The sequence below is a fragment of the Protopterus annectens genome, chromosome 3.part1 (assembly GCF_019279795.1).
Source record: "Protopterus annectens isolate FY-2018-M chromosome 3.part1, PAN1.0, whole genome shotgun sequence".
In the NCBI taxonomy this organism is placed as follows: Eukaryota; Metazoa; Chordata; order Ceratodontiformes; family Protopteridae; genus Protopterus; species Protopterus annectens.
Window position 1 is genome coordinate 1,704,872,540 of NC_056732.1, and position 27,846 is coordinate 1,704,900,385.

Below are 27,846 nucleotides of genomic sequence, written 5' to 3' on the forward strand. Positions count from 1 at the left end.
GTGAGGGCACTCCTGTCTGTGCAATCTGAACTGGTAGTGACTGGCTCCCAGTCTGAAGCGGAGATACCTCCTGGAGCGTCTGTGCATTTTGATATGGTAGTATGCATCCTGAAGGTCTATCGAGCACATCCAATTGTCCTGACCCAAGAAGGGTAGAATGGACTGTAGCGTGACCATCCGGAATTTTGTTTTTTTGATATAACTGTTTAACTTGCTGAGATCCAATACTGTACTATTTTTTTTGGTACCAAAAAGAATTTGGAGTAGATTCCGGATCCTTGCTGGTCTGCTGGGACTGGTTGGATAGCTCTTTGATAGCAGCTTTGATATTTCTAATGCTGCTTGTTCCCTTAGACTGGGTGGAACGTCTGGAAGGGATCCTTTGGGTTGGGATGGGATGTGAATAAAGGGAATTTTGTAACCCTCTGATATGATTGACTGTACCCATTTGTCTTGAGTGAGGGAAAGCCAGACTTTTGGGTACAGTGATAATCTTCCCCCGACTGCCTCCGAAGGTGGACAGCCGGGGCAGCTCCTCAGGGATGCTGAAAGGGTTTATCAGAGAAGGTTTCTCTGCTACCCTGGTTTCCTGGTTTTGCGGACCACCTCTGCCCCTAGGGCAGCGTCTATTGTTATTCCCCCCTCTGCCTCTAGAGGGGAATCGACCTTGTGCGTCAGATGAGACTCCCTGTGGTTTGCGGAACCACATTTTTCCTCCCTTTTGACCTTTTGGATAAGGTCTAGAAGGGGTAGAAAAACGGACTCCCATGGCAGAGAGAGTCTTGCCTTCCTGCTCGCACCTAGTCAATGTATCCTTCACCTGAGGTCCAAACAATGTTGAGCCATCAAAGGGGGAATTGGTGAAGGACGCCTTGAAAGGGTCCGCAAAATTGCAAAGCCGCATCCGGGTGTGACGTCGTAAAGCTACACCTGTGCTTGCAGCCCTACTCGCCCCATCAGCCGCATATGAGATAAGCCGCATGGAGGAGTTGACAATCGAATTCAGGGTTGCCAACTGGGAGTTCATTTTGTCTTGGAACCCCTCAGCTGTTGGATCCTGCATGGCCTCACCCATATCCTTGAGCAAATCTCTCTGGAGATGGGTGAAGTGACACAAGTAGTTCAGCGATCGCATTGAAAAGGTCGCTGATGAAAACATCCGCTTACCGTACCTGTCCATGGTCCTAGACTCCTTATTAGGTGGACAGGTACCGAAGGATCGGCTAACTCCTTCTTAGTGGCTGCGGCCACCACCATGGCATCAACAGAGACACCTTTAGATAGAAACTCTTTCTCTTTAGGGGCAGTAATAAATTTTGACTGCCTCCTTGGGGTAGGTTCCACTGAATCAGGGGCCGTCCAAGCCTTCCTTGCCACCACTTTCATAAGGCGGTCAAAGGGAGGGGACACCCAGGAGGTGGAAGGGCGAGAGCCAAACTCCTCAAGGTAAACCGACTCGTCCTCTGAAGGGTTAAGGGCGGGCCAGTTCCCCCTCTGTTTCAGGATTTCAAGGATGTCAGCAAAAGAGACATCCTCAGATGGGGACCGCGGGGAACCTTCAGATTCCTCCAAGTCGGTGTCAGAGGTGATAGAGGTGATAGACTCAGGGGAGTCAATGCGCTTCCTCTTGCACTGTCTCTTCTGAGGGGGTTCTCCTACCGGATCAGGAGAGGCCTCGGAAGAGGAGGATATTCCCAATGGGAAACCTGAGGAGCTGTCTCCCTACGGTCTGTTACAAGAGGGTGGGTAGAAACCACTGCAGGCACTGAAGAGGGAGGAGCTGACGGAGCCGACTGTGGGGTAGACACTGGGTCTAGCACGCTCCGCATGACCTCGAAGGCGCCCCTATCAGCCAAGGCCGGAGGTCCCCACTCTGAGGAGGCAAGGACCCCCCCCCCGGCACCGACAGGGACGGCTCAGAGGCCGATGTCGGAGCCGAACTCACCAGCGCAGACGCCTCGAGAGGGAGAACGGGGTCGGACAAGGGTCCGATGCCACTCGCCCCCTCGGAGCAGACGAGGGAAGCCCGACGCTGAGATCCCTCCAAGGAGGAAATCGGAGCAGATGATGGAGCCGATAGGGAAGGTATCGGCTCCGAAGCACCGACAGCCACGGCTCCGTTGAGCCCCGGCTCCGAACTCAAAGGAGTCGGAGGAGGAATAAAATCAGGGATAGGAATAGCCGCTGACTGTTGAGTAGGGCTATGCAGCATTTTGGCCAGTGCCTCGGACTTGAGAAGTCTACTCACCATTCTTTGTAAATCATGGTTGGACAGCCTGGAGGACCGAGAGGAATGAGACCTATGGCTCCGCTCCGACAGAAGAGGGGATCCCGGAGCAGAGTGGATGGAGCCGATGGAAGGGGACCTAGACCTCTTCTTTGAAGGTGGCTCCGATAAGCCTAAAGGAGCCAACTGAGTCTTGACCACCTCGGCTCTGGCCGGAGCCGAGATAACGGTATGAGACTTCGAAACATCGACTCCAGCCGGAGCCGATGTCGAAGCAGCTTTAATGCTCCCAGGAGATGGCTCTGAAGCTGGAGCAGACGGCCTCGAAGTCTTAGAAGGCTTCCCCGACGCAGACTGGGTCGGGGGGCCGTCAGGCTTTAACAAGCCTCAAAGTATGAGCTTGTTTTTGCGTTTCTGCAGGACTCTAGGGCTGAATGCATGGCAAACAGCACATGAGTCCTGCAGGTGCAAAGGTCCCAGGCAATAGACACAAGAAGTGTGACCATCTGTCAGAGACATTTTCTGACAGCATGAATCACACTTCTTGAAGCCTGAGACCTTGGAGTCTTTAGACATCCTGAAAGGATGTATGAAAACACAAACACAACACACAGACACACCCTTTAACCAAATAAAAATCCAGTCACACTGAAAGGACAGGGAAAAAAAGGGAGTGGGCCAAAGGCCTAAAAGTTAATAAGGGGATAAAATGGGAATTCAAACACAAGGGGGACCCGATTTAAACTAAAGGGATACTCTGTATAAAAACTAAACTAAATAGAAAAAATAGGGGTAGAATTTGAAGTTTTTAAACAAGAAAACTCACTAACCTGCCAGAGCCGGTAGAAAAAAGCACCTCGTCAGCTAAGCGGCAAACGAGATCAGAGTAGTTACCGCCTAGCATTTTGGGATATAGGGGAGCCTCGAGCCGGTGGAATAAGCTCTCGAGCTTTAGTATTGGCAGAGTCGGAGCCGAGGGTCGGCTCCGAACCCATCCAGCAAGAATGAAGGCGAGATCGACAACTTAACATTGCCTCTTACTGCAAATATACCACCCAGAACTAAGTTTTCAAAATAACATGGCATTTAGGTCAGTAAAATGTTTTAAACAAATACTGACAAAATTTGGCTTACTGACACAGTCACTTCAATCCTTTCAGCGTCCTTCTAAACATCAATAACAAAGGGGGGGTTTACACTAGAGTGCTCCCACAAATTTAAGAGTGAACAAACTTTCAGTCTTTTTCATATATTCATTCTTGCAGATTCACTGCACATGTTTACACTACATCTAGTGAGACAAACTGTACAGTTTCTCACTTTTTGTGGTCTTCCTCCTAATCAGCACAATCTCAGTATCTGGTTCAAGTCCACGGTATTCTTACATTATCTAAAAGAAATACTTAAAAGGAAGAAGTCCAGATGCTAGAAGATTAACCAGAAGATTAAAGAAGTTTCACTGAAAGTCTTTCTATGGACTTTCTTACTGACAGCAAACGTATTCATATCCCCACCGATAGCTCATGCTTTCTTGGCTATACTTAAATTTCCTCCATAGCTTGTTCTGCTCCCAAAAATGTGTTTGATCTACCAGGGAAAACAAATAACTGCTGGATAAAGCAACCTCAACTGTACACATGCCTCAACATCCTTGAATGCCAGGATTAACTTGCTTCTCTTATGCCTGATTTACAACAAATTAAACACTCTGGTGCCTTGAAATTTTAACATTTTCCCTGTCTTCCACAATTTTATCAGAAGCGGTGCTTTCTTCGTGATATGACTGTATATTTGTTAAGATAGATCTTTGTTGAATTCTGATGACCATATTTACAGAATCTACATGATATGCCCTCTCAAAGAACAAACCAGTCCAGTTGCTTAGTACTTTTTTTTACCAAATGTTTCTTCTTGGGAAGCCTCACGTTCAACCAGTCTTTCCTTCATTTACTTTCCAGTTTCTGCAGTTTTACTAACTCATCTGAGTGGCTACCTAAATCATCTTCCATTTTTCCAGCTTTTTGTCACCGAGTGGGTTAATGTAGGAATATACAAACACCTCTTAAGTGCATTTGATTTTTTTCCCCCCTCTAATCTATCAGACACCATCTTCTACACTAACTTGAAATGCTTCTTGCATAACAATTTTTTTTAAGTCAGTTTCTTGTTTGCTGGCATCCAGGCAGTGTTAATTACTAGCCAGTAAAAGAATTATACTAACACTGATGAAAAAAGTTGGTAAAAGCCAAGTTTCTCAGTTTTCAACTGACACAACTCCAATCAACCTATTTCTCACTAAATAGCCATCTTGGAAGTCCTCTATTTACATTGTTATATTTATGTCTTGCTGCAGTGCTGTTTAATATTTATTTTTCTTGGACTTTTAATTTTAGATTATAACCAGAAAGAAATGAAATGCACTGCTTGGTTGGGAGGGTGGCCTAATGGTTAAGGTGTTTGCCTTACAAACACAAGGTGCAGGGTTTGAGTCTCACAAGGGATAATTGGCTAGGCTTACAAAGGTTCGCAAGGGCATTTAGCCTAGTACTAATCTATGAAACCTAAGAAATTCTTTGACTGCAAATATCTAATTCTGGGTCCAGTGTTTTTCCCATCAACTACAAATATGCCAGTTTTCTGTTGAACCCCACAAACACCCTATATCATTCCACAGTTCATAGCAACAGTCACACAACTGCCACTTAGCTGCAGCTCCTACCAAACTGCAATTTCCATCAAGTCTTGCAGCTGCAACATGCTTTTTCCAAAAGGTATACAGTGCCCTTACTCTGTCACTCCCACCCCGGTACTGTGGGATGATGGATAAATGCAAGCATCTCTGCAACTGTGCAAGTGATTCAATGTTGGCACGTTGATGTTTCTGGCAGAGATGACACCATACAATTACACTTTTTAAACTAAAATGTTCCTATTTTTTACCTCAAACATTTGCTCTGCCTACCACAAAATTTCTGATTTTGATAAAAAAAAAAAAAACAGTATGGAATGCAATCATTAATGATGCATTGTATTAATATCACAGATTTCTTCAAGCACATACTAATATACATTCTTCAACTGGATAACATTTATAAAATCAAGACAAACTTTGTGACCAGCTTTTTTTAACAAAATCAGTGAAAAACAATGAAAATGTAAGTACTGAATATCAAAACAACCACCAACCACGAGTACCCGGGTCCTTCCAGAAAAATGTTCAAAAACAAACAGGAAACAGCAGATGGACCCAGTAACGACGGCAAGGCTTGTAGATAAATCAGTCTTTAATACACAAACAAAATCAGGACATAAGCGCTTTCGTAGTATCACTACTTCATCAGTTGTAAATCACAGTGGCAGAACCCCTCCTAAATACCATTAAAGTAAGTCACATGTAGCAAACCATTTACAAGTTAAAGGAAACAGCACTAAAAAAAACTTCATCACTAAAACAAGAACGCTCTACAAAGACATATATGAAAAATGTTTAAAACAGCATCCCTTTATAAATTAATTAAAACCAACATGTATAAAATACACAATGACATCAATATCTAAACTAATTCATTTTCTCCTCAAGGCTCTAGCCTTAAGTTTAGGTTTCAGTGGAACCCTATCATTCAGGCCATGCCCAAAATCCCTTCTTATTCTTACTATCCATTTTGACTCCAACTGTTCTGTTATTTCTAATATCTCTCTTTCTACTTCTTTCCATAACTTGTCCAATTACTAAGAATTTAAAATAAACAGTGTGTTCTATCAGTCTGAGAACATGCTTAGAGAGAGCACTCAGTGCATCAATCTTACCTATATGGTAATAATACTCCCTAATTCTGTCTTTTAATGCTCTGTCCGTTTTACCAATGTAGAATTTTCTACATATGATGCTGTGTGCCAAATCAACAACATGGAGAGTGTTACATGAGGCTTGAATACTAAACTTACATGCTTTATCTTGGTCGGGGTGACTAAACACCCCACTACTGTCTATATATTTACAAGCTTGACAGTGTCCACATGCTACGGTACACCCATCAAGTACAATATGCTGTTTCTGTTTAGGGTAACATAAGTCTCTTAAGCGAATACATATTCTTGTAAACAAATGATGGTCTAACATCAACTATATCAGTGATGTTTCTATCTGTTGTCAATACTGCCCAATGTTTCTCTAACTTCCTTAGAGTCTAACATCTCTGGAATAAGATAGACAGACAGACTCTCAACCTACTATCTCTCTGTCCACCTCTTTTTCAATTTTCTTCTCGTACTTCTCTCCAAAATAAGGTCTAGCTCTAGTGTCTCTTAATCGGACTACTTTTTCAATATTCTCAGTGATCTCATGATGTTTATATCCCCTCATGGCTAATGCATCCTTCAGTAACCCAGTTTGTGTGATAAAGTCAGATTCTCTCACACTTAATCTAGATGCCCTTTAAGTCTGACTCCTAATAACACTTCTAAAGACATGTGGTGGGTGCATACTATCTTTGTACAAAAGAGGATTACAGTGACAAGTTTGCTATGTAATTCTGTATAAATATGTACACTAGTGTCACAGATTACTCTCACATCTAGAAAATCAACAAAGGATGTAGAGATATGTGAAAACCTCAAATAAGTAGTAGACTCATTAATATATTTGATGAAATCATGCAAAGTGGATATCTGACCATCACAAATGAGGAAAAGGTCGTCCACGAACCTACGATAAAAAATTACCTGGGCTTTAAAAGGTCTCTCACACACAAAACTTTGTTCACAAACACTCATCACGACACTGACATAGCTATTGGCACACGAAGTGCCCATAGCTACACCATGTCTCTGCCAATAATGCTCACTGAATAGAAAAATATTAATGTTCAAAATACATTCCAATAATTGGCATATTAATCTTATTTTAATACTGTCCAATTCTGTATGTTGACAAAAATTGCCTAATACTCAATAAACCCTCCTCATTAGGGATGACCGTAAATAGAGAAGTGAAATCAAGTGTTACCAAGTACAATGCTTGCCTTTTTTCATACATAGTAAGAAAAGAATACAAATCATTTAAAAAATGTTGCGCATCTCGCAAAATATTGGGACATACTTTCCACACTGTCCTTAACTGCTTCTCTACATAAATGGAGGCTTGCTCTGTACACAGTTCCTCCCTGCCACTATCGGTCGAAATGGAGGATTCAAGGGGTCTTTGTGTATTTTGGGCAGGCCCTAAATGACAGGTATCAATGCTTCCCACACCATCAGATAATTATATAACTCTCTATCAATAATACATTCATCTAAATGCATTACAATAGTACTGTTGACTTTCTTAATCATAAAATCAACCTGTTCAAGAGCAATTCTTATATAAAAACATTTGTCATCCAACATACTTCCCATAGCTTTATTCTAAACAACAGTATCAAAAATTACAATAAGCCCAACCTTATCAGTGGGTCTAATGGTTAAATGACAGTTATTTTGTAAATCATTCACAGCTTGATATTCATCTTTGGACAAATTAAATTTACCGCACGATCTACTGCTATTAGAACTATACATCCTATAAAAATCATCCAGACATAATTTCTCGAAAGCTGTGATTACAGGGTAAGCTTTAGGTATAAATGTACTAGGCTTACTCAACAATTTCCTCCCATTATCACTTTCACAATTTTTGAAACAATTTCAATAAGATATTTCTAATAAATAATTTAAAGTCAATAATCACCTCTGCGAAATCTTGCTTCCGGGTAGGAATAAATGTTAAGCCTTTCAATACTCTGCTCTCAGCAGCAGTTAAAACACGGCTGGACAAGTTCCAAATTAGTTTATTCATACCTTGTTCAGGAATTTCTTTATGGTCGGCATACTCATAGCCTCGTCCTCTGGCTTCCTCTTCATTCTCATTCTCCCCTGAGATAGAGACCAGTCTGTGTCGCTCACCAACATTTTGATGGGTAAGGGAAACTTCCACTGCCCCTGTAAAAAAGGACCTGTTGTCTGGACTAAGCTCATTGATGCTGACGTGGAGGTTGTCGTAGTCTTCGCCACACTCCCGGATTCATTAGACTGATGCACCTGTGCTGTAACCTGGGACAATGCGCTTCCTCGTTCTTGACGATACAGCCGGAGTGTCTGCCGATTCGAGATTGGCTGACTGCAACGATGCTTACTTGCCTTGATCGCAAACCTCAATCACAGAGGGAATAGCATTACTGCTCACTGCTGCAGGTGAATTTCGAATTACAGAAGCAGTACTAGTATCTTGCACAGTTCGTGGCCACATAAAGACACTGCCTTTCGCAAAGTCTGCTCTCTCTCTCTGCATAATTTTTTTGTACTTAACGCGACACAATCTGCGTTCGTAGGCTTAACACAATCTATGACCTCTGTGATGTTTATCAACTAATTCCCTCTCAAAGTCATTAAACAATGCGTTATACAGAGTAGCAAACCATTTACAAGTTAAAGGAAAAAGCACTATAAAAAACTTCATCACTAAAACAAGAACGCTCTACAAAGACATATATGAAAAATGTTTAAAACAGCATCCCTTTATAAATTAATTAAAACCAACATGTAAAAAATACACAATGACATCAATATCTAAACTAATTCATTTTCTCCTCAAGGCTCTAGCCTTAAGTTTAGGTTTCAGTAGAACCCTATCATTCAGGCCATGGCCAAAATCCCCTCTCATTCTTACTATCCATTTCGACTCCAACTGTTCTGCTTGATTTCTATCGGTCTTACCTATATGGTAATAATGCTCCCTAATTCTGTCTTTTAATGCTCTGTCCGTTTTACCAGTGTAGAATTTTCTACATATCATGCAGTGTGCCAAATAAACAACATAGAGTGTTACATGAGGCTTGAATACTAAACTTATATGTTTTATTTTGGTCGGGGTGACTTAACACCCCACTACTGTCTATATATTTACAAGCTTGACAGTGTCCGCATGCTACGGTATACCCATCACGTACAATATACTGTTTCTGTTTAGGGTAACATAACAGTCTCTTAAGTGAACACATATTCTTGTAAACAAATGGTCTAACATCAACTATATCAGTGATGTCTGTTGTCAATACTGCCCAATGTTTCTCTATAACTTCCTTAGAGTCTAACATCTCTGGAATAAGACAGACAGACTCTCAACCTACTATTTCTGTCCACCTCTTTTTTCAATTTTCTTCTCATACTTCTCTCCAAAATAAGGTCTAGCTCTAGTGTCTCTTAATCGGACTACTTTTTCAATATTCTCAGTGATCTCATGATGTTTGCATCCCCTCGTGGCTAATGCATCCTTCAGTAACCCATTTTGTGCGTTAAAGTCAGATTCTCTCAATTATTATCTAGTAAGTACTGAATATGATAAGGGGAGACAAACAAATGAGTCCCTTTCACCACCCCCCTCATGTAACAGACCACATACTGAAGTCACAGAACCACAAGATAGCTTGTTTGCTTTTGCAAGTGACCTTGCTTAAAGATAAAGTGTAATAGTTTTAATTTTCCGGTAGACTGTTCAGAATGGTTAACCTCATATAGTCATGATTCTGCTTATGTGATGTGCAGATGCCACTATAACTAGTTTGAAATTTCTTTACTTTTAGTTAAAAAGTAAGGCATTTCCTGGAAACTTAGAATTTTGTGTGGACCCAAGTCATCACTCTTGGCATAGTGAAGTCAAGATTGTAGGCTTCCTACCATTCCAGTATTGTGGGAAACCAAAAGAAACAAAACTATAAAAAAGCCACAGAAAGTCAGACAATGGCTAACTGGAAATGCCCAGTACTTAATGTATACAAGTAAATTTATAATATTATCTGACTAGTTGTTGCATCACTTTTGTTTAATGCTGGAGACAGTAACTATAATACAAAATCAGAGGAAGGATGGGAGAAGTAGCCACTTTCCCTGTTAAGAGGGCATGTAACAGTTTGTAAGGTGTTAGGTTGAAGTGAAAAGGTGGCAGTAATGTAAAATTAATTCAATTCATGCACACATGGGCAGAAGAATTCCTGTGTTAGCTTCCACCACCACCAATTGAATGTCACAAGGGAATGCTCATTACAGCTATACCTTAAAAAATGTGAAAGCATCAGCTGGGACAGTGCTACTTTGCTAGCCTGAAAACTAGTCACCAGTGAACTTCCTGAAATGGTGAAAACTGAATGCAGATGACACTCTGTTTCATCTATATGCACATAATCTTTAAGCACATCTGGACACAAATAACGGTTTAGTGTTTCAGGAAAACTAGTATCAATATACTGCAAAGGTTACTGGTCTTGAGCTTCTGCCCATGATCACTTTTGGCTTTGCCTCTCATTTTCAAGGTAAAAAGATTGAGACCTGTGTATTGTTGCATTTTTTATAAAACAAGAACATTTTTTGCAACCGTAGGAAGCACAATACAAAGCTCAAAGAAAACAATCCATGGCAATATTTACCTATACTGCAAAAATCCTAAATGGTACTCATTCCTTGATAATTATCACAGGACTGGAAAAAAGCAACTTGTGTCTTAGCAAATGAAAACGGATAGCCTTCAGGTGAAAGAAGAGATGGAAGAATACAAGTTAACAGATATGGATTACCAACCTTCAAATTCTGCAAATGCGACAATGGCTTTACCACCTGGAAGCATCTTGACATCTCGCACAGTTCCTCCATTACTCCGTTTACTCTCGAAATACAACAGCAGCAAGTCCAGATTAGTGGCAGAGAGAAGGTTTTCTACTACAATACTGTCAGTTACTCGAACATGCTCCACATGGATGGGCACACCTTCCAACGGACGTCTCTCAGACTTTATCACCATTTGTTTAAACTCTGTGAGCAGATAAAAAAAGATAAAACAATTCTCACAACAATGTTTAAACAATCTGTAGTAAAATTTTCTGTTGTGTACTCTATATCCAATTACTTTGGAATCTTGCAATTACCTGTTATTAAGTTTTAGTACCTGCCCCTTGTACAAACTCAACTGACCTGCCTGTATCATGAAGTGGCCATACGGCTTCCCTTGTCTGCACTCATCAACACCGAAGATGAGGACAACAACCAACTGGTTCATTACTCAGCTTCTAAAAGGTGACAAAATTATGAGACTACAGAGCGTACACTAAAGGCAAAATAATCATAACAGAGGACTTCAGTTTTGACCTGCATGGTCCCAAAAAAAGGAACCATATATTACAACACAGTTTTTCTTATGGACATAATGCTAGATCCTTGGTTTCTCTCCATTTTCCTTGCTGAATGACTCACCTTGAGGTAAATCTGAGCTACCAAACTTCAGAGCTTCACCAGAACTTAGGCTCTTCTCTCCCATAATCCCCTGCACTAACACTGAAGTTTCAGATCAAGTTTTTCCAAACATATTGGAATAAAATAGGTGGAAAGAAGGTCCACAGTGGATGCCAGCATAAATAAAATGTACTGCATTGGACCACTATGATCCTCCTGATACCAAGGCAAAAATATATCATCTTCTTTTGGCTGTTCCCTTTGGGGGTCACCACAGCAGATCTGTTTCCATTTCTTCCTGTCCTCTGCATCTTGCTCTGTCACACCAACCACTTGCATGTCCTCGCTCACCACATCCATAAACCTCATCTTAGGCCTTCCTCTTTTCCCGTTACCTATTAGCTTCATCCTTAGCATCTTTTTCCCCAAGATACTCAGCATCCCTCCTCAGCACATGTCCAAACCAAAGTAATCTTGCCTATCTAGTTTTGTCGCCAAACCTTCCAACCTGGGCTGACCCTCTAATATACTTATTCCTGATCCTGTCCACCCACGTCACACCCAGTGCAAATCTTAACATCTTTAACTCTGCCACATCCAGCTCTAACTCCTGCCTTTTTGTCAGTGGCACCATCTCCAACCCATACAACATAGCTGGCCTCACTACCCTCTTGTAGAGCTTCCCTTTCACTCTTACTGGTACTAGTCTCGTCACAAATCACTCCTGACACTCTTCTCCACCCACTCCATCCTGGCTGTACTCTCTTCTTCACCTCTCTTCCACACTCACCATTACTCTGAACTATTGATCCCAAGTATTTAAACTCATCCACCTTCGCCACCTCTACTCCTTGCATCCTCACCATTCCTCTATCCTCTCTCTCATTCACACACATATATTCTGTCTTAGTACTGCTGACCTTCATTCCTCTTCTCTCTAGAGCATAGCTCCATCTCTCCAGGGTCTCCACCATCTGTTCCCTACTCTCACTACAGATCACAATGTCATCTGCAAACATCATAGTCCACGGGGACTCCTGTCTGATCTCGTCTTTCAACCTGTCCATCACTACTGCAAATAAGAAAGGGCTCAGAGCTCATCCTTGATGTAATCCCACCTCCGCCTTAAACGCATCCGTCACTCCCACCGCAGACCTCACCGCTGTCACATTACCCTCGTACATATCCTGTACCACTCTTACATACTTCTCAGAAACTCCCGACTTCCTCATACAATACCACAACTCCTCTCTAGGCACCCTGTCATATGCTTTCTCTAAGTCTACAAAAACACTATGCAACTCCTCCTGACCTTCTTTGTACTTCTCTATCAACACTCTCAGAGCAAACATTGCATCTGTAGTGTTCTTTCCCCGGCTTGAAACCATACTGCTGATCACTAATCATCACATCCCTTCTTAACCTAGCTTCCACTACTCTTTCCCATAACTTCATGCTGCGACTAATCAATTTAATCCCTCTGTAGTTACTACAGCTCTGCACATCACCCTTATTCTTAAAAAAATCGGTACCACTATCTCCATTCCTCAGGCATCCTCTCACTTTCCACAATTTCATTAAACAATCTGGTTAAAAACTCCACTGCCATTTCACCTAAACACCTCCAGGCTTCCACAGGTATGTCCATCTGGACCAACAGCCTTTCCATTCTTCATAGCTATCCTTACTTCCTCCTTGCTAATCCATTGCACTTCATGCTTCACTATCCCCACATCATCCAACCTTCTCTCCCTCTCATTCTCGTCATTCATCAACCCCTCAAAGTACTCTTTCCATTTGCTCAACACACTCTCCTCGCTTGTGAGTATGTTTCCCTCATTATCCTTTCATCACCTTTACCTTCTGCACATCTTTCCTAGCTCTGTCCCTCTGTCTAGCCAATCGGTACAGGTCCTTTACTTCCTCCATAAGTGTCCAACCTTTCATACAACTCTTCATGCCTTATCCTTAGCCACCTCTCTCTCTGCCATGCACCTCATCTCCTTATACTCCTATCTATTTTCTTCATCTCTCTGACAATCCCACTTTTTTGCCAACCTCTTTCTCTGTATACTCTCCTGTACTTCCTCATTCCACCACCATGTCTCCTTGTCGCCCTTCCTCTGTCCAGATGTCATACCAAGCACCTTTCTAGCAGTCTCCCTTACTAGCTCTGCTGTAGTTACCCAGCCATTTGGTAATTCTTCACTGCCACCCAGTGCCTGTCTTAACTCATCCCCGAACTCCACCTCACAATTACCCTTTTTCAATTTCCACCATTTGATCCTTGGTGCTGCCCTCACACTCCTCCTCTTGATCACAGTCATCCTACAAACCATCATCCTATGCTGCCTAACTACACTTTCCCCGGTCACCACTTTACAGACTCCAATCTCCTTCAAACTGGCCCTCATACACAAGATATAATCCACCTGTGTGCATCATCCTCCACTCTTGTAGGTCACCCTATGCTCCTCCCTCTTGTTAAAATACGTATTTACCACAGCCATGTCCATCCTTTTCGCAAAATCCACTACCATCTGACCTTCTGCATTCCTTTGTTTAACACCATACCTACCCCATCACTTCCTCATCCTCTCTGTTCCCCCTCACCAACATGGCCATTCAAATCTGCTGCAAATCACCACTCTCTCACCCTTGGGTACAGTCATCACCACTTCATCCAACTCGCTCCAAAATTTTTCTCTCATCCATTGCACACCCAGCTTGTGGAGCATATGCACTAACAACATTCATCATTGCACCATCAATTTCAAGCTTCATAAACATCAATCTATCAGACACTCTCTCTTCACCTCCAAAACACTCTTGGCATACTGTTCCTTTAGGATAACCCCTACCCAATTTCTCCTGCCATCCACACCATGACAGAACAAATCAAACCTGCCTCCTATACACCTGGCCTTACTTCCCTTCCATCTGGTCTCTTGTATGCACAATATATCAACCTTCCTTCTCTCCATCATATCAGCTAGCTCTCTCCCTATACCACTCAAACTGCCAACATTCAAAGTTCCTACCCTCACTACTACACTCCTAACCTTCCTCCTCTCTTCCTGCCTTCGGACATGCCTTCCCCCTCCTCTTCTCCTTCGGCCAACAGTAGCCCAATTTCCGCCAGCACCCTGTTGGCTAACAGTAATGGTGGCTGTTGTCGTTAACCCGGGCCTCGACCAACCTGGTATGGAAATATGAAATGTTCTCAGCACAAGTCATTTGGCAGAGGTTTTACACCAGATGCCCTTCCTGACGCAACCCTCCCCATTTATCCAGGATTGGGACCGGCACAAAGAAATGCACTGGCTTGTGCAGCCCCAGTGGATGGGTTATGACAAGGATTTAATATTTACAGAAATTTAAACTAGTTTTGAGAAATTAAAGTTAAGTTACTATAATACAAACAAGAATTGCAATATGAGGTACGAGGAATAAAACAGAATTATGGCACGATTAGACAGTCAGGGAAGATAAAATGATTTAAGTAAGGATGTGAATGAAGTAGGGGGGAGTAAGGAGGTGTAAGGTATGAACAGGTATTTGTTCATATTCATCCATTAAATCAGTAAAGCATAGTAAGACTCCATACAATAATGTACAGCCTTTGCAGTAAAAAGTTGCGACTATACAACAAAGGCCTTAGAAAAAATCTGAGAGTAGCGTAGTGTGATGACGGAGGAGAGACGGGCGAAGGCTGCCAGCCTAGTCAAACAGAATTTGATATATAATTCTGGCATTTGTAAATAAATGTAAAATACAGGCATAGTTTCTTGAATGTAAAAGAATACTGTCAAATGTGGAACTGCAAAATATGTGACAACATTGCACTCTACTGGCCCAGTGAAGCATGTTGTGACCCATTCATGTTAGAATTTGACTCCTGTGCGTCTGGATGAAGGTTTCATGCCTATTGTTTTATGGCTAAAGTTTATGACCAGAATTTACATGTGGATGGTGCTTTACTGCTCTGGTTTCTGTTAGAATATACATGTGAAATGCCTTCTATTGTTCTAAGTTTCTGAGCAGGTGTTAGGTTTTCCCAGGCAAACAAACTGCATTATTTAGCAATCTAAGTGTCAACATGATGTAATTTGGGAGGGACCCAGCAGACATGTTTGTTATCAATGTTTAAATACTATTTCTCACTAGAGACTTTGAGCATTTTGATCTTTGATATCTAACTCTGCAATATGCCAAAGCTCACATGTACATTTCTAGCACTGTGATTTCTTATATAGATATATATATATATATATATATATATATATATATATATATATATATATATATATATATATATATATACATATATATATATATATATACATATACACACACACACATATATATATATATATATACACATATACACATATATATATATATATATATATATATATATATATATATATATATATACATATATATATACATATATACACACACACACTCTGCTAAAGCCACTGAGTTAATGTAAGTTTGTGGTGTCTGGTCAGAAAGTCTGACAACAGAGTGCAGTATTCTCTCCAATATTTTGGAAAGAGGACTTGGACAGACATTGGTCTAACTTCTCCCATCCATTTAAACATCTGTTTTATATATATATATATATATATATATATATATATATATATATATATATATATATATATATCTATATCTATATCTATATATATATATATATATATATATATATATATATATATATATATAGAGTGATGGTTTCCCATTAACCCAGTGTGCCGTCACAGGGTGCATTTAAAGTTACATCCGAGTGCTCCCTGAGATATTAAATAACCTTCTAAAAGCAATAAAGTACAGTTTTGTACCTACCATAAATGTAGATGTTCGAAGATCCACATTGCTGCAGTCCTTACATATGGGTAGTCCGCTGTCCTCGGTCGGCCCGAATATCAAAGTATTAGGCTGACATCGGTCAAGGCGCTTAAGACTGACATCAGGACGCCAGGGTACAAATGCGCATGACCGACGTCATATCCTCAGTCTTTTCTTGCCCCAGATGTCAGAAGACCCTAAAAAGAAAGGCCAAAACCAAAAGACAGCAAAAAACAACCAACCACCCTTGCACTAATCATATGTACAATATATACAATATCCACAATATTCACAACCCAAACCACACAACCGCCTCTAACTACAGAGGGAAGGAGGGAGGAAATTGGACTGCAGCAATGTGGATCTTGAACATCTACATTTATGGTAGGTACAAAACTGTACTATGTTCTTCATCTCACATTGCTGCAGTCCTTACATATGGGTAGAATCCCAAAGCAGAGGTAAGGGAGGATGGCAAAACTAGAAAGCATTAGGAGCTGCCAAAATGCCCTGTAAAATTGCAGTGGCAAAACCAGCCCTAGATTTAGAGTAAAGTGGAAGGTGGTAATGCTTAGAGAAAGTATGCACTGAACTCCAAGTAGCTGCCTCCAAAATATCTTTAGTTGCCACCCCTTAAAAAGCTGTAGAAGTGGCAGTAGCCCTAGTGGAATGAGGCCTAATCCCAGCTGGAATCTCCTTACCATGATGGGAATAACAGAAAGCAATACAAAACCCAATCCACTTAGAAATAGTTTGTTTAGAAACAGGCTTGCCCTGAGAACCCAAAGCAAATGAAACAAATAACTGCTGAGACTGTCTGAACCCTTTAGTTCTGCTCAAATAATATCGCAACTGCCTGTGTATATCCAAAGTGTGCAAAATCTTTTCCCCTTTATTTTGCGGGTTTACATTAAAAGTACGCAAATGCATAGTTTGGTTTTAAGCCACACTTGAAACCACTTTAGGCATAAAGGAAGGATTAGTACCGAAAGATACCCTATCCTTATGGAAAATTAAGAAAGGCTCAACCGCCATAAGGGCCTGTAATTCAGAAACCCTTCTCGCAGAGGTAATGGCCAACAAAGAAGCAGTCTTCCATGATAAATATTTCAACTCGGCAGTAGCTGCAGGCTCAAAAGGTTGTAGAGTGAGTTTCTCCAACACAAAATTGAGATCCCAAGCAGGAGTAGGAGCTCTACGTGGGGGTCTTATATTCTTTGCCCCTCTAAGGAATTGCTTAAACAAAGGATGAGAAAACAATGGTGGGTCACAGTCATAGTGAGCAGAAATTGCTGCAGCATGAACCTTAATAGAGGAGAAGGACAAACCTTTGTCCAGTAACTCAGTAAGATATTGAAGAGCCACACTTAAATTAGGCTTAGAAACATCAAATTCCTTTGCTGTACTCCAAAATAAAAATCTCCTCCATTTATCTGCGTACACTTTCCTTGTACTAGGCCTTCTGGCCTCCAAAATAACATTCAAAACTTGCTGTGGAAGCTGAGACCCTCCAGGGTTTAAAACAGAATATGCCAGGCTGTTAGATGTAGAGAGTGAAGTTTGACATTGAGTAAATGACTGTTCTCCTGAGACAGCAGGTGTGGAATCAAGGCAAAGGCCATGGAGGCTCCGTATCAGACTTCTCAGTAATGGGTACCAGTGCTGTCGAGGCCAATCTGGAGCTATTAAAATCATCTTTGGCTTGTCCTGTCTGACCTTCAGGAGTACCTTTGGGAGGAGAGGCAGAGGTGGAAAGGCATACACATGAAGATTGCTCCAATTGAATGAGAGAGCATCCACTTTCCAAGCTGTGGGATGAAACCTTTTGTGCAAAACTTTGGCAGCTGGTAGTTTAGTGGAGAAGCGAACAGATCTATGTCTGGAGTTCCCCATAACACTGTCAATTTCTGAAATACATGAGGATCCAATTTCCACTCGTGGGGATCCATAATTTGTCTGCTCAACACATCTGCTAAGGAGTTCTGTGCTCCGGCAGAAACCTTGCCTGTAGTTTTAGCTGTATACTGAGAGCAGTCTCCCACAAAATCATAGCTTGTCTGCATAGAGGATAAGAATCGTTCCCCTTGCTTGTTGATGTACCACATGACAGTTGTGTTGTCTGTTAGAACCAACACCTGCCCTGGAAGAAGTAAATCCTTGAAAGCTACTAATGCAAATTGGACTGCTAACATCTCCTTCAAGTTGATATGTAGATGTTGAAGTCTGGCAGGCCACGTGTCTTGTACCCACTTTCCATTTAGATGAGCTCCCCAAGCTTTGTCTGAGGCATCTGTCGTTAGAATCTGACTCGCCTCTGGCCGGGTCACAGAGAGTCCCTTGTTTAGGTGACATTCCTGAGCCCACCACAAAAATTCCTTTTGAATGCAAGGTATTATCTGAATGACAGTGTCCATATCTTGGCAGTGCTGTGTCCATACATTTTGAGATACCATTGTAGCTTCCTCATATGCAGTTTGGCATTGGGAAGCACCAGAATACAAGATGCCATGAACCCCAAGGCTTGAAGGACTGTCCTTGCAGTCAGCCTGGACTGATGAGACAATTGATGGAAGTACAGAGAAAGATTCTTTTGTTTGTCCGGGGTCAAAAGGCCATCTGGGATGCTGTATTCAGTCTCACACCCAGAAAGCACATGTCCTGAGAGGGTACTAGACTGGACTTTATTTCGTTCACAGAATACCCCAGGCATCTTAGCACTGCTATCACATACTGTAAATGATGAAGAAGTTCGTCCTTTCTTGGGCCAGAATCAGGCAATCGTCCAAATAAGGATAGATCTGTATTCCTCTTAGCCTGAAGAAAGCTATCACTGGAGCCAGAACCTTCGTGAACACTCTGGGCGCAGTAGATAAGCCAAAGGGCAATGCAGAGAACTGATAATGAGAAGTCCCAGCCAAAACGCAGATACTTCCTGCAACTGAGCCTGATAGGAACATGAAGGTAAGCCTCCTTGAGATCCAGAGTCACCATCCAGTGATCTTTGCCCAGCAGTGGTAAAAGCTGTTGTAACGTCAACATTTTGAACTTGGGAATGTCCAGATATGTGTTGAGGATAGATAAATCCAAAATTGGTCTCCACGTGTTCCCCTTCTTTGGTACTAGGAACAGGCGAGAATAAAATCCTAGGCCCACTTCTGGCAGAGGGACCGGTTGTATGGCCCCTATTTGAAGTAGCAGAGAAATTTGTTTGTGAGCCTCTAGTCTTTGCTGAGGAGGAACGTCCGGCATGCCTTTGAAAGGAGGCAAGGTATGGAAATAAAACTTGTAACCTTGGTGTATGATATCCAATACCCATCTGTCTTGGGTAATCAAACTCCAATTTTCCTTGAAGAGTGCCAACCTTCCTCCCAAAGGTGCTGCCAGGCAAGAAGGATCTGGCAGCTGAAAAGGTAGGTCATTGGGCCTGTTTACGAAAGGACTGGCCCCTGCCCTCACCCGAAGATTGTGCAGGTGAACTCCCTGTTCTAGGTCTGAAGGAACTCTGAGCTCTACCCCTACCACGTCTAGATCTACCCCTAGACTGAGAATCATAAGAAGGATACATCCACCCCTTAGCAGGCCAATTCCTACTAAACTTCGGAGGCTGAACTTGCAAAAAATCTTTAACAGCCTGCATAGACTTAGCCTTGTCTTCCATTTTCTTCAAGACTGACTCCACAGGTGAACCAAACAACACATCAGACTGTAAAGGAGCATCCAAAATCCTTGTCTTAACATGGTCAGATAAATTCTGATCCCTCAGCCAGGCGTGCCTGCGAAGAACTGAACCAGTGGCAGCCACCCTAGACGAGGCCTGTACAGCATCAAAACCACATTGTAAAGAATGCTTACCCACTTGTTCAGAGACATGCACCAAATCTTGCAATTCTTTACACTCAATGCCTTCCGCCAGAGCATCTACCTTAGACTTTAATTGAGAAAGAAGATAGTTTTGATATTTCAACATGTGAAACTGGCAATTCAAAGCCCTCATAGCTAAGGTGGAAGAAGTATAGACTTTCTTTCCCCATCTATCCAAAGCTCTGGCCTCTTTATCTGGAGGAACCGGATTTTTACAACAGAGGCCTTGACACCCTTAGGTCCCTGACTAACAGTTTCTGGGTCCGCCCTAGGACTCTTATAAAGATATTTATGAGCCTCAGGCACCCTGTAATACCTATCCGGTTTAACAGGAGCAGGAGGCAAAGAATCAGGATTAAGTGAAGCCTCTGCAAACACATCTTCCACAACATCCAGAACAGGTGGTATAGCCAAGGGCCTATGCTGGGGCAAAAGCAAAAATTCCCTAAGCCTTTTCCTGGAATCAGAGAAGTCCTGACCTTCCCACTTAAAATGTTCCCTCATGGAATGAAGAGTCTCTGAAAAGAGAAATCCTCTGGAGGAGAAGCAGAAGGAGTAATCATCTGCATCAGAATCAGAATAAGGAGAGTACTCCTGCAAGTCTTCAGTCAAGACTCTGAAACATCCAAGCCTGCTCAAAACTCCCCAACTCTGGCTCCACCCTAGGCCTCTTATCAGGAGGGGTAAAGAACCTCTAATCAAAGTTATTAAATCTTCTGCCATTTTAAGCATGTGCTTCTTGGGCACAGACCCTGCTGAACTAGGAGCGACACCAACAGAAGCTAAACCTGGCCTGCCTCTGGGAGAAGCCTTGGAAACAGAAGGAGAGGGCCTAACCACCCTAGGAAGGGAGGGGAGTACAGTAACCTGAGAAGCCCCTTCAGCCTGGGCTGCCTCCTGAGAGGCCACATCCTGCAATATCAAAGTCTCCCCCTGGGACTCCAGAGAAGCCTCCGTCGGAACCACCGGTTCCACTGACGCCTCTAAAGAACCGGCGTCCGGTACGGACGACTCTTCTTGCCTGGGTTTAGCTGCTTTGTCTTTGCGCTTCTTCGAAGAAGCGGGCGCCGGAGAATCCGACGGCATATTATAATTGCACCGCTTCCCGAAGACCAGCCTAGCACAATCTAACCTTCGCTTAATAGTGCGCTTATTGAACCTAGCACAAAAGCGACACCCAACAACGTCGTGCTCAGGCCCCAAACAAGGAATACACAAAGAATGATAATCCCTATGCGGTATCTGCTTCCCACAAGAAATACAGTTATTCACTTTTCTGACATCCGGTAAACCACTGAGGCAAGAAAAACTAAAATATTCCCCAACGGGGTACTTAGCCAACTTTGACTCGGTCTGAAACTCCGAATTCGAAAAATTCCAGAACGCCGAACGGCACTTGCAACGCTGCTTCTGCATCGGACCATGCGGCAAAAAAGACTGAGGATATGACGTCGGTCATGCGCATTTGTACCCTGACGTCCTGATGTCAGTCTTAAGCGCCTTGACCGACGTCAGCCTAATACTTTGATATTCGGGCCGACCGAGGACAGCGGACTACCCATATGTAAGGACTGCAGCAATGCGAGATGAAGAACATCTTTATTTACAAGCACTAGAAATTACTAGCGAACACTATTGAATAGCCCGTTTTTTTTCACTGACCCAACTGGTGATGCAAGCAATAGCAGTCAGTGCCGTAAGAGGATTCATCACTCAGGCTCTGAATAACACTGCAAGGGACAATTCAGGTGAGCGAGTCTGGCAGAGTATAAATAGCACTTTTTTTTTTGTTTTTTTCGTTTAGGGATTAGATTACCAGTTAATGAATTCCTCAGTAAAAAGATTTTCTTATTGCTAGGTGTAGCAAGGTACAGTTTAGTGTTCACTGACATTTTAATTCCTAACCCGCTGAGAGTTAATTTTTCTATTTTTATTGAAACTGTAGAAATCTGCTGGTTACATTCATAGCAATCAGATTCCTACAGTTTTCACCACATATTAGGCGCTAACCAGCTTAATTCATAGCCCCAACTAGAATACCGGCGTTTTAACCGGTAATGAACTTTAGTAACAATTGCTCCCCATAATCCTTTGTGCACTCGGTAACGGCAAATTCTATTTTTGAGTCTGAAATGACAGTGCACAGGACTATGTCAAATTTAATTAAACTGCAGTCTTCAGCATCCGTTCCGTTTTCATAGTAATACACCATGTTGTCTAAGAAATACAGGAGTAAAAAAAGAAACCGAACTACGTCTGTCTGGCTCAACTGTCTGCATCAAGAGGCAAGGATTATTAAGTATGACCCATTACAACTTAAAGCTATGTATAACAAACTCTTAATGTGGTATTTGGTCATTTAAAATGTAGTATTATTGATGACTAAATAAATATTGTATATTAGTAACATAGTGCTCATTGTAGTCTTACAGCTTATTACTTTAACTGTCCTTTATTTCCCTTTTGAGACCATCACTATTACAATCTTAGTACTTATATTTTTTGTAATACGTTTTAATTTCTTTTGCAGGTCATTTCAAAGAAACTTAACTGAATGTTATTAGGTAACTGGCTGAGTTTTTATAAGCATGTTGCTGTTTTAATTAGTTAACCATGAAGGTAGTACCAGTGCAGTAATTATGCTACGAGTTATGTTTTACATTGCTAAATAAAGCCACTTTATTGGTATTTTCAGTTTAGCTTAGGTGTGCCTTATACATTTTTGGATACTAGAACCTCTACGTTGGTGTTTCATGTTATTGGTTGTATCTCATTTGTCCTGGTTGACTGAAATGCGAAGGAATTATTTTTCATAAAGAATGAAGAAAAAGAATGAACACTGTTTTCAGGTTACAGTTTGCTGAAGCCAAAAAGATTACTAGCAATATTGTTGCTTCAGAAGTTTGGTTAGACGTTTTGTACAGACTCCTTTATGCTTACTTTTCTATACAAGTTAATTACCCATACCGCATCTGTTTATTACAAAATTTTGCCTCTAATATTTCCATAGTGTCTACAAATCACTGAAATCTTATCGTTTGCTTTTTGTTTTTGAGGCATGGGTGCCTGAGCATGCCCTTTGGTCATCGGTTTTCTAGGCGTAGTGCGTACTCTGGGCCTAAGAAACTCTGTAGTTTTTGTTAAAAATGAAGTCTGTTTGATTCGAACATTGGTAGGATGAAAAACTCCCTCAGAACCAAGTGCCTGCACAGTGGCTCCAGACCCATCTAAGGTAGAGACATCCGCTGGTTCCATAGTCGAAGAAGCACCTCGCGGTATACCGGACTCCGAATGGGTCTCAGTAGAGGCCTGCAAATCCACAGAAGTGGTCATCAGGGGCTGAAAATGCACCCGAGTACCAGCGGACTGGCGACTAGCTTAACGGAAGCGTCGTTGGCTGTTTTGGACCTATGCGGTCTGTCTTTATCCTTACGTTTTTTCGGAAGATTGGTAGTTGGATGGCTTACCAAAGCCATTTCAGAATACGGAGATCGAGAGCAACAAAGATAGCCCAATGACAAATGGTTCGCGCATTAAACAAGGCACAAAACAGACAGCGAGGGACGTCATGGTCTGGGCTTAAACAGGTGACACAGTTAAGAGTAAAAATCTCTGTGAGGCATTTGCTTTCCACAGGTAAGACAATTGTTAACTTTTTAACTTTTTCTGACATCGGTTAGAGCAAGAAAAAAAAAATCCCCAACGGGGTACTTAGCTTTAGAAGACTTCAGGATTATTCAACTCTAAAATGAAAAATTTGGGTAGCGGCCAACCAGCACTTGCTAACAGCTTCTGCTTCGGGCTCCTCCTCGGCAAGAAAGACTAAAGTAATGGCGTCAGCTGCCTGTTTTAATACCCCTGATGTCTTGGAAGAAGCGAAAGCACATGACGCAGAAATACTAAGTCTCTGGTATTCAGGCCGACTGAGGGCTACCTGCAGGCAGATAACCCAAGTGTGATGACTGCAACAGTGAAACACGAAGAATATCATATGTTCCCAGTTAAATCTTTACTCCCCAGCACAACTCCAACATTTGGCGCGAGATACTTTTGAGTCATGGAGTTATGACAGGGGAAAGAATATTTGAGGAACATTTTCGTATACCAACATTGCAATTTTGAACCATGATATTTGCACTTTCATTCTTTTCGGGAAAAGAGACCTTTTCTAACTTGATTTTTGAGATTTTCTCTGGGTTGTACAGATGTTGTGAAGAAAGACCTTGCCTTGGAACAAATATTTTAAACTAAAGTATGTAACTTAAAAGTTCATAAAATTCAAAACATATATAAAAATGAATATTTAACAGATTATAATCTATTTTTAATTCAGTTACAGACATTAAAAATACCTAAATATGGAATGGGTTTGTCTAGCAACACTAAAAATGGAAAGTTGAAAAATAAATCACATATACCAGGTATGATAAATGTTGATAGGGTTTAAAGAAACGTGCATTATTGGGGTCAACCAAAAATGCATTTTCAAGCATTTCATAATTAACAGTTCTGAAGGCATCTATGGGCAATGTCAGGAAAAAAAAAGACATTCTACTAAAAATGGTTCTGCACAAAGTTACGAGCAACAAAAAGGGACACTTTGGATGGACTGTACAGAACATTTAAGAATAATGAAAACTACAAACATAAGAATTGTCTTGCCAAAATGTTAATACAGAAAGCAACTCTGACGCAGGGTAGGGAGGCAGAAGAGCAAGTAGCAGAAGAAAAACAAGAAGTTAATGCAGGCAGTGTAGCTTTGTCTGGAAAGAGACAGACACAGAAGAAAGTGAAGTAAGAGATGGAGAGACCTGGCAATTTCTTACAGGGAGAAACTCCATAGATTAAAAGGTACAAGATTGGAAAGACAGATAAAATTCATAAATGTGAAAAATAAAAAGTGAAAGAATAAGATACATGTAACTGTTCAAAATACTGTTATTACAACTATGTCAGTTAATTGTGTATATCAATGGTGTGAGAATTTGAACACTGATATTGTATGTTAGACACTCGCAATGTAGCAGAACATAAAATGAATCAACTTACTTTGTACTGGAATATAAAAAGATAGGTAAAAATATAGCTTTGGAAACTGCTATACTGTTTAAGCATGATAATGTTATTGGATCACATCTCTTAAAAAGCAAGTTGTATGTTTACTGTAGATATTTGAAATAGAAATCCTCTTAAAAATGATTGCCAATCCATCCAACCCCCACCCCCTCAAATTTTCTCACTTCAAATGTAACAATCTAGAGTCAATGTTGATAGACACCGCTAGTTGGCTGGTCCTGCTACAGTTCTTCCATACTGTTCACATGGGTACATACTCGCACCTACAGACAAAATTAGTGTGTTCAATCTACTGCATGTCTTTGGAATGTGGGAGGAAACTGGAGCACCCTAACTACAACCACGCAAAGCCAGGAGAATGTAGACTCTGCACAAAATGCATCCCAGCCAGGAATCGTAGCAGAAGACCTCTTGCTGTGAGGTAACACTACCTGCTATGCTGCTCTATGAATTATCTTAATTTATGTAAAAAAATAGTGAACACCTTTTTGAACATCTAGGAGGAGATCTGAATTGCAATATTAGGCATAAAAAAGTTACCAAAAACATTAATAAAATGAAGGAAATAATGAATACGGACATTTGAAAGAAAAAGCAAAATTTCACTTATACAAGAGCAGATTTTAGACCCAAAATACTCGGGTGAAATACTTTTTCACAGACTTTAATGGAATTTTGGAGTGGATTTACATCAGTTGATTTTTCTGATAAAATGCCATTTGGGCAGTAAAACTTGGTACTGCAATTATCTGGCTAGAAAAGGAAATAATGGCATTAAATGTAATAGAGAAAGAGGAAGGGTTAATCAGTGAAGAGCCTGGTATATTACTGGGACAGCATAAAAACAAGGATTCCATTTTATAATATCAAGGCTGAATTACTGACGGTATTTAAAGAAAAATATAAAAAGGTTTATCAACAAGTGGAAAAATAACATTTCTTTTTCTTCTATAAATATTATGAAAGAATGGCTATTAATAAACTGCATGATTAGAACAAAATTACAATATTTCATAAAGAAAGAAAAACACTTATGAAAACAGTAAGAGGAGACTTGCTAATTTAATGAGACAAAGATTTCCACTGCAAGAAAATGAGGTGATGCCACCTTTAAGGAACACTGACAAAACAACAAATGATCATTGTAAATCAGGAAGGAATAGTAAAAGAGGTATACAGTAATTTGTTTGCAAATACAAGGAAACGTATAATCAATGGGCAACACAATGGAGTGCAAGATGAATTACTGAAAAGGATAACCATGCATCAGATAAAGATATTTAAATACAGGAAGTTGAACATGTTTTGGAACAAGGTCAAAGAAAAGGCAGCCCCAGTTATTGAAGGAATTGCATACATTATTTATTTATTTATTTTTTTTAATAAAAAAATCGAGAAAGACTGTTCTTTTTGGACATTTTAATGGGGTGGAAAAGGGTTTTACTAATACAAAACACTATGAAGTCTCTGTTAAATCCATATGGGAAAAAAAGGATAGGGATCAGTTTCAGACAACTTGAGACCTATTACCCCAAATAACACAATTTATAAAATCATTACTAAAGTTATGCAAGTCAGATGTGAAAGAGTGTTTTAAAATGTTTGGAATGAAGGATTTGGTACTAAACAGATGCAGGTTTAAGAAATGTTGATAATTATAAGTGGTAAATACTATTTTATATGAAGGAAAAATGCAAGATTGGTGGGATATGATTTAGCAAAGGCAAACAAGACATTTGATAATGTGATATTTTTATAAGATGTACAATATCTCAACAGTATACTGTATATGTATAGAAGTCTTTTTTTTTGTTTTGCAAGAGTATACAGCGCTATAGTAAATGGATGGTCACATGACAGAATTAAGAGTGGTACGAGGCAAGGATGCACTATAAGCTTGGTTATACACTACTAATGAATACAGTTTTTGGAAAATTTAGTGCATTTAATAGAAGGGGAATTAAGTATAGAGGTAAATTAAATATTCCACCAATTGTGTAAACAGATGTTTTTATTGTTAAAAATGTAAAATGGTTGACAGAATTACTGTTTAAAGCATAGAGGTACACAAGTTTTATAGGCTTGCATGTGAACAGAGAAAAAAGGTGACATTTGAGAATAAAAAAAAAAATAAGTGGAACTTTTGGGAAATCTGATATTAAGAAACAATGAGAATGCCTAAGAGCTAAACCCAAACATAAAACTACTGTTCAATCTCAGCCTTACTACAGGATATGTACCCAAAGAGTGGCGTACAGCAACAGTGGTCCCTCTCCACAAAGGTGGTGCCTCAACGGATCCTGGAAACTATCGCCCCATAAGCCTGACTAGCTTGGTCTGCAAAGCTATGGAAAGGATCATCATGGACCTCATAAAGATACTGGGGACCTACAGACACTGGATCCTACCCAGTTCGGCTTTGTTAAGGGCAGATCCTGCCTCTTAAACCTGGTCGATTTCTTTGAAACAGTCACCAAGGCCATTGACGAGGGGAAGGTGGTCTACACAGCCTACCTGGACCTCGCAAAAGCCTTCGATACAATACCCCACTCGGGCATTATAGATAAGCTCAC

At 40.9% G+C, this 27,846-nt stretch overlaps 1 protein-coding gene across 1 annotated transcript in view; it reads right to left on the reverse strand.

The window, feature by feature from the left end:
• Positions 1–27,846, reverse strand: part of PARP10 (poly(ADP-ribose) polymerase family member 10) — a 1,579,412-nt gene that overhangs the window by 1,310,704 nt on the left and 240,862 nt on the right. Inside the window, exon 4 of the mRNA XM_044067716.1 lies at positions 10,835–11,065. Within this exon, the coding sequence (XP_043923651.1) occupies positions 10,835–11,065 (231 nt within the window). The remainder of the gene's footprint in view (positions 1–10,834; positions 11,066–27,846) is intronic.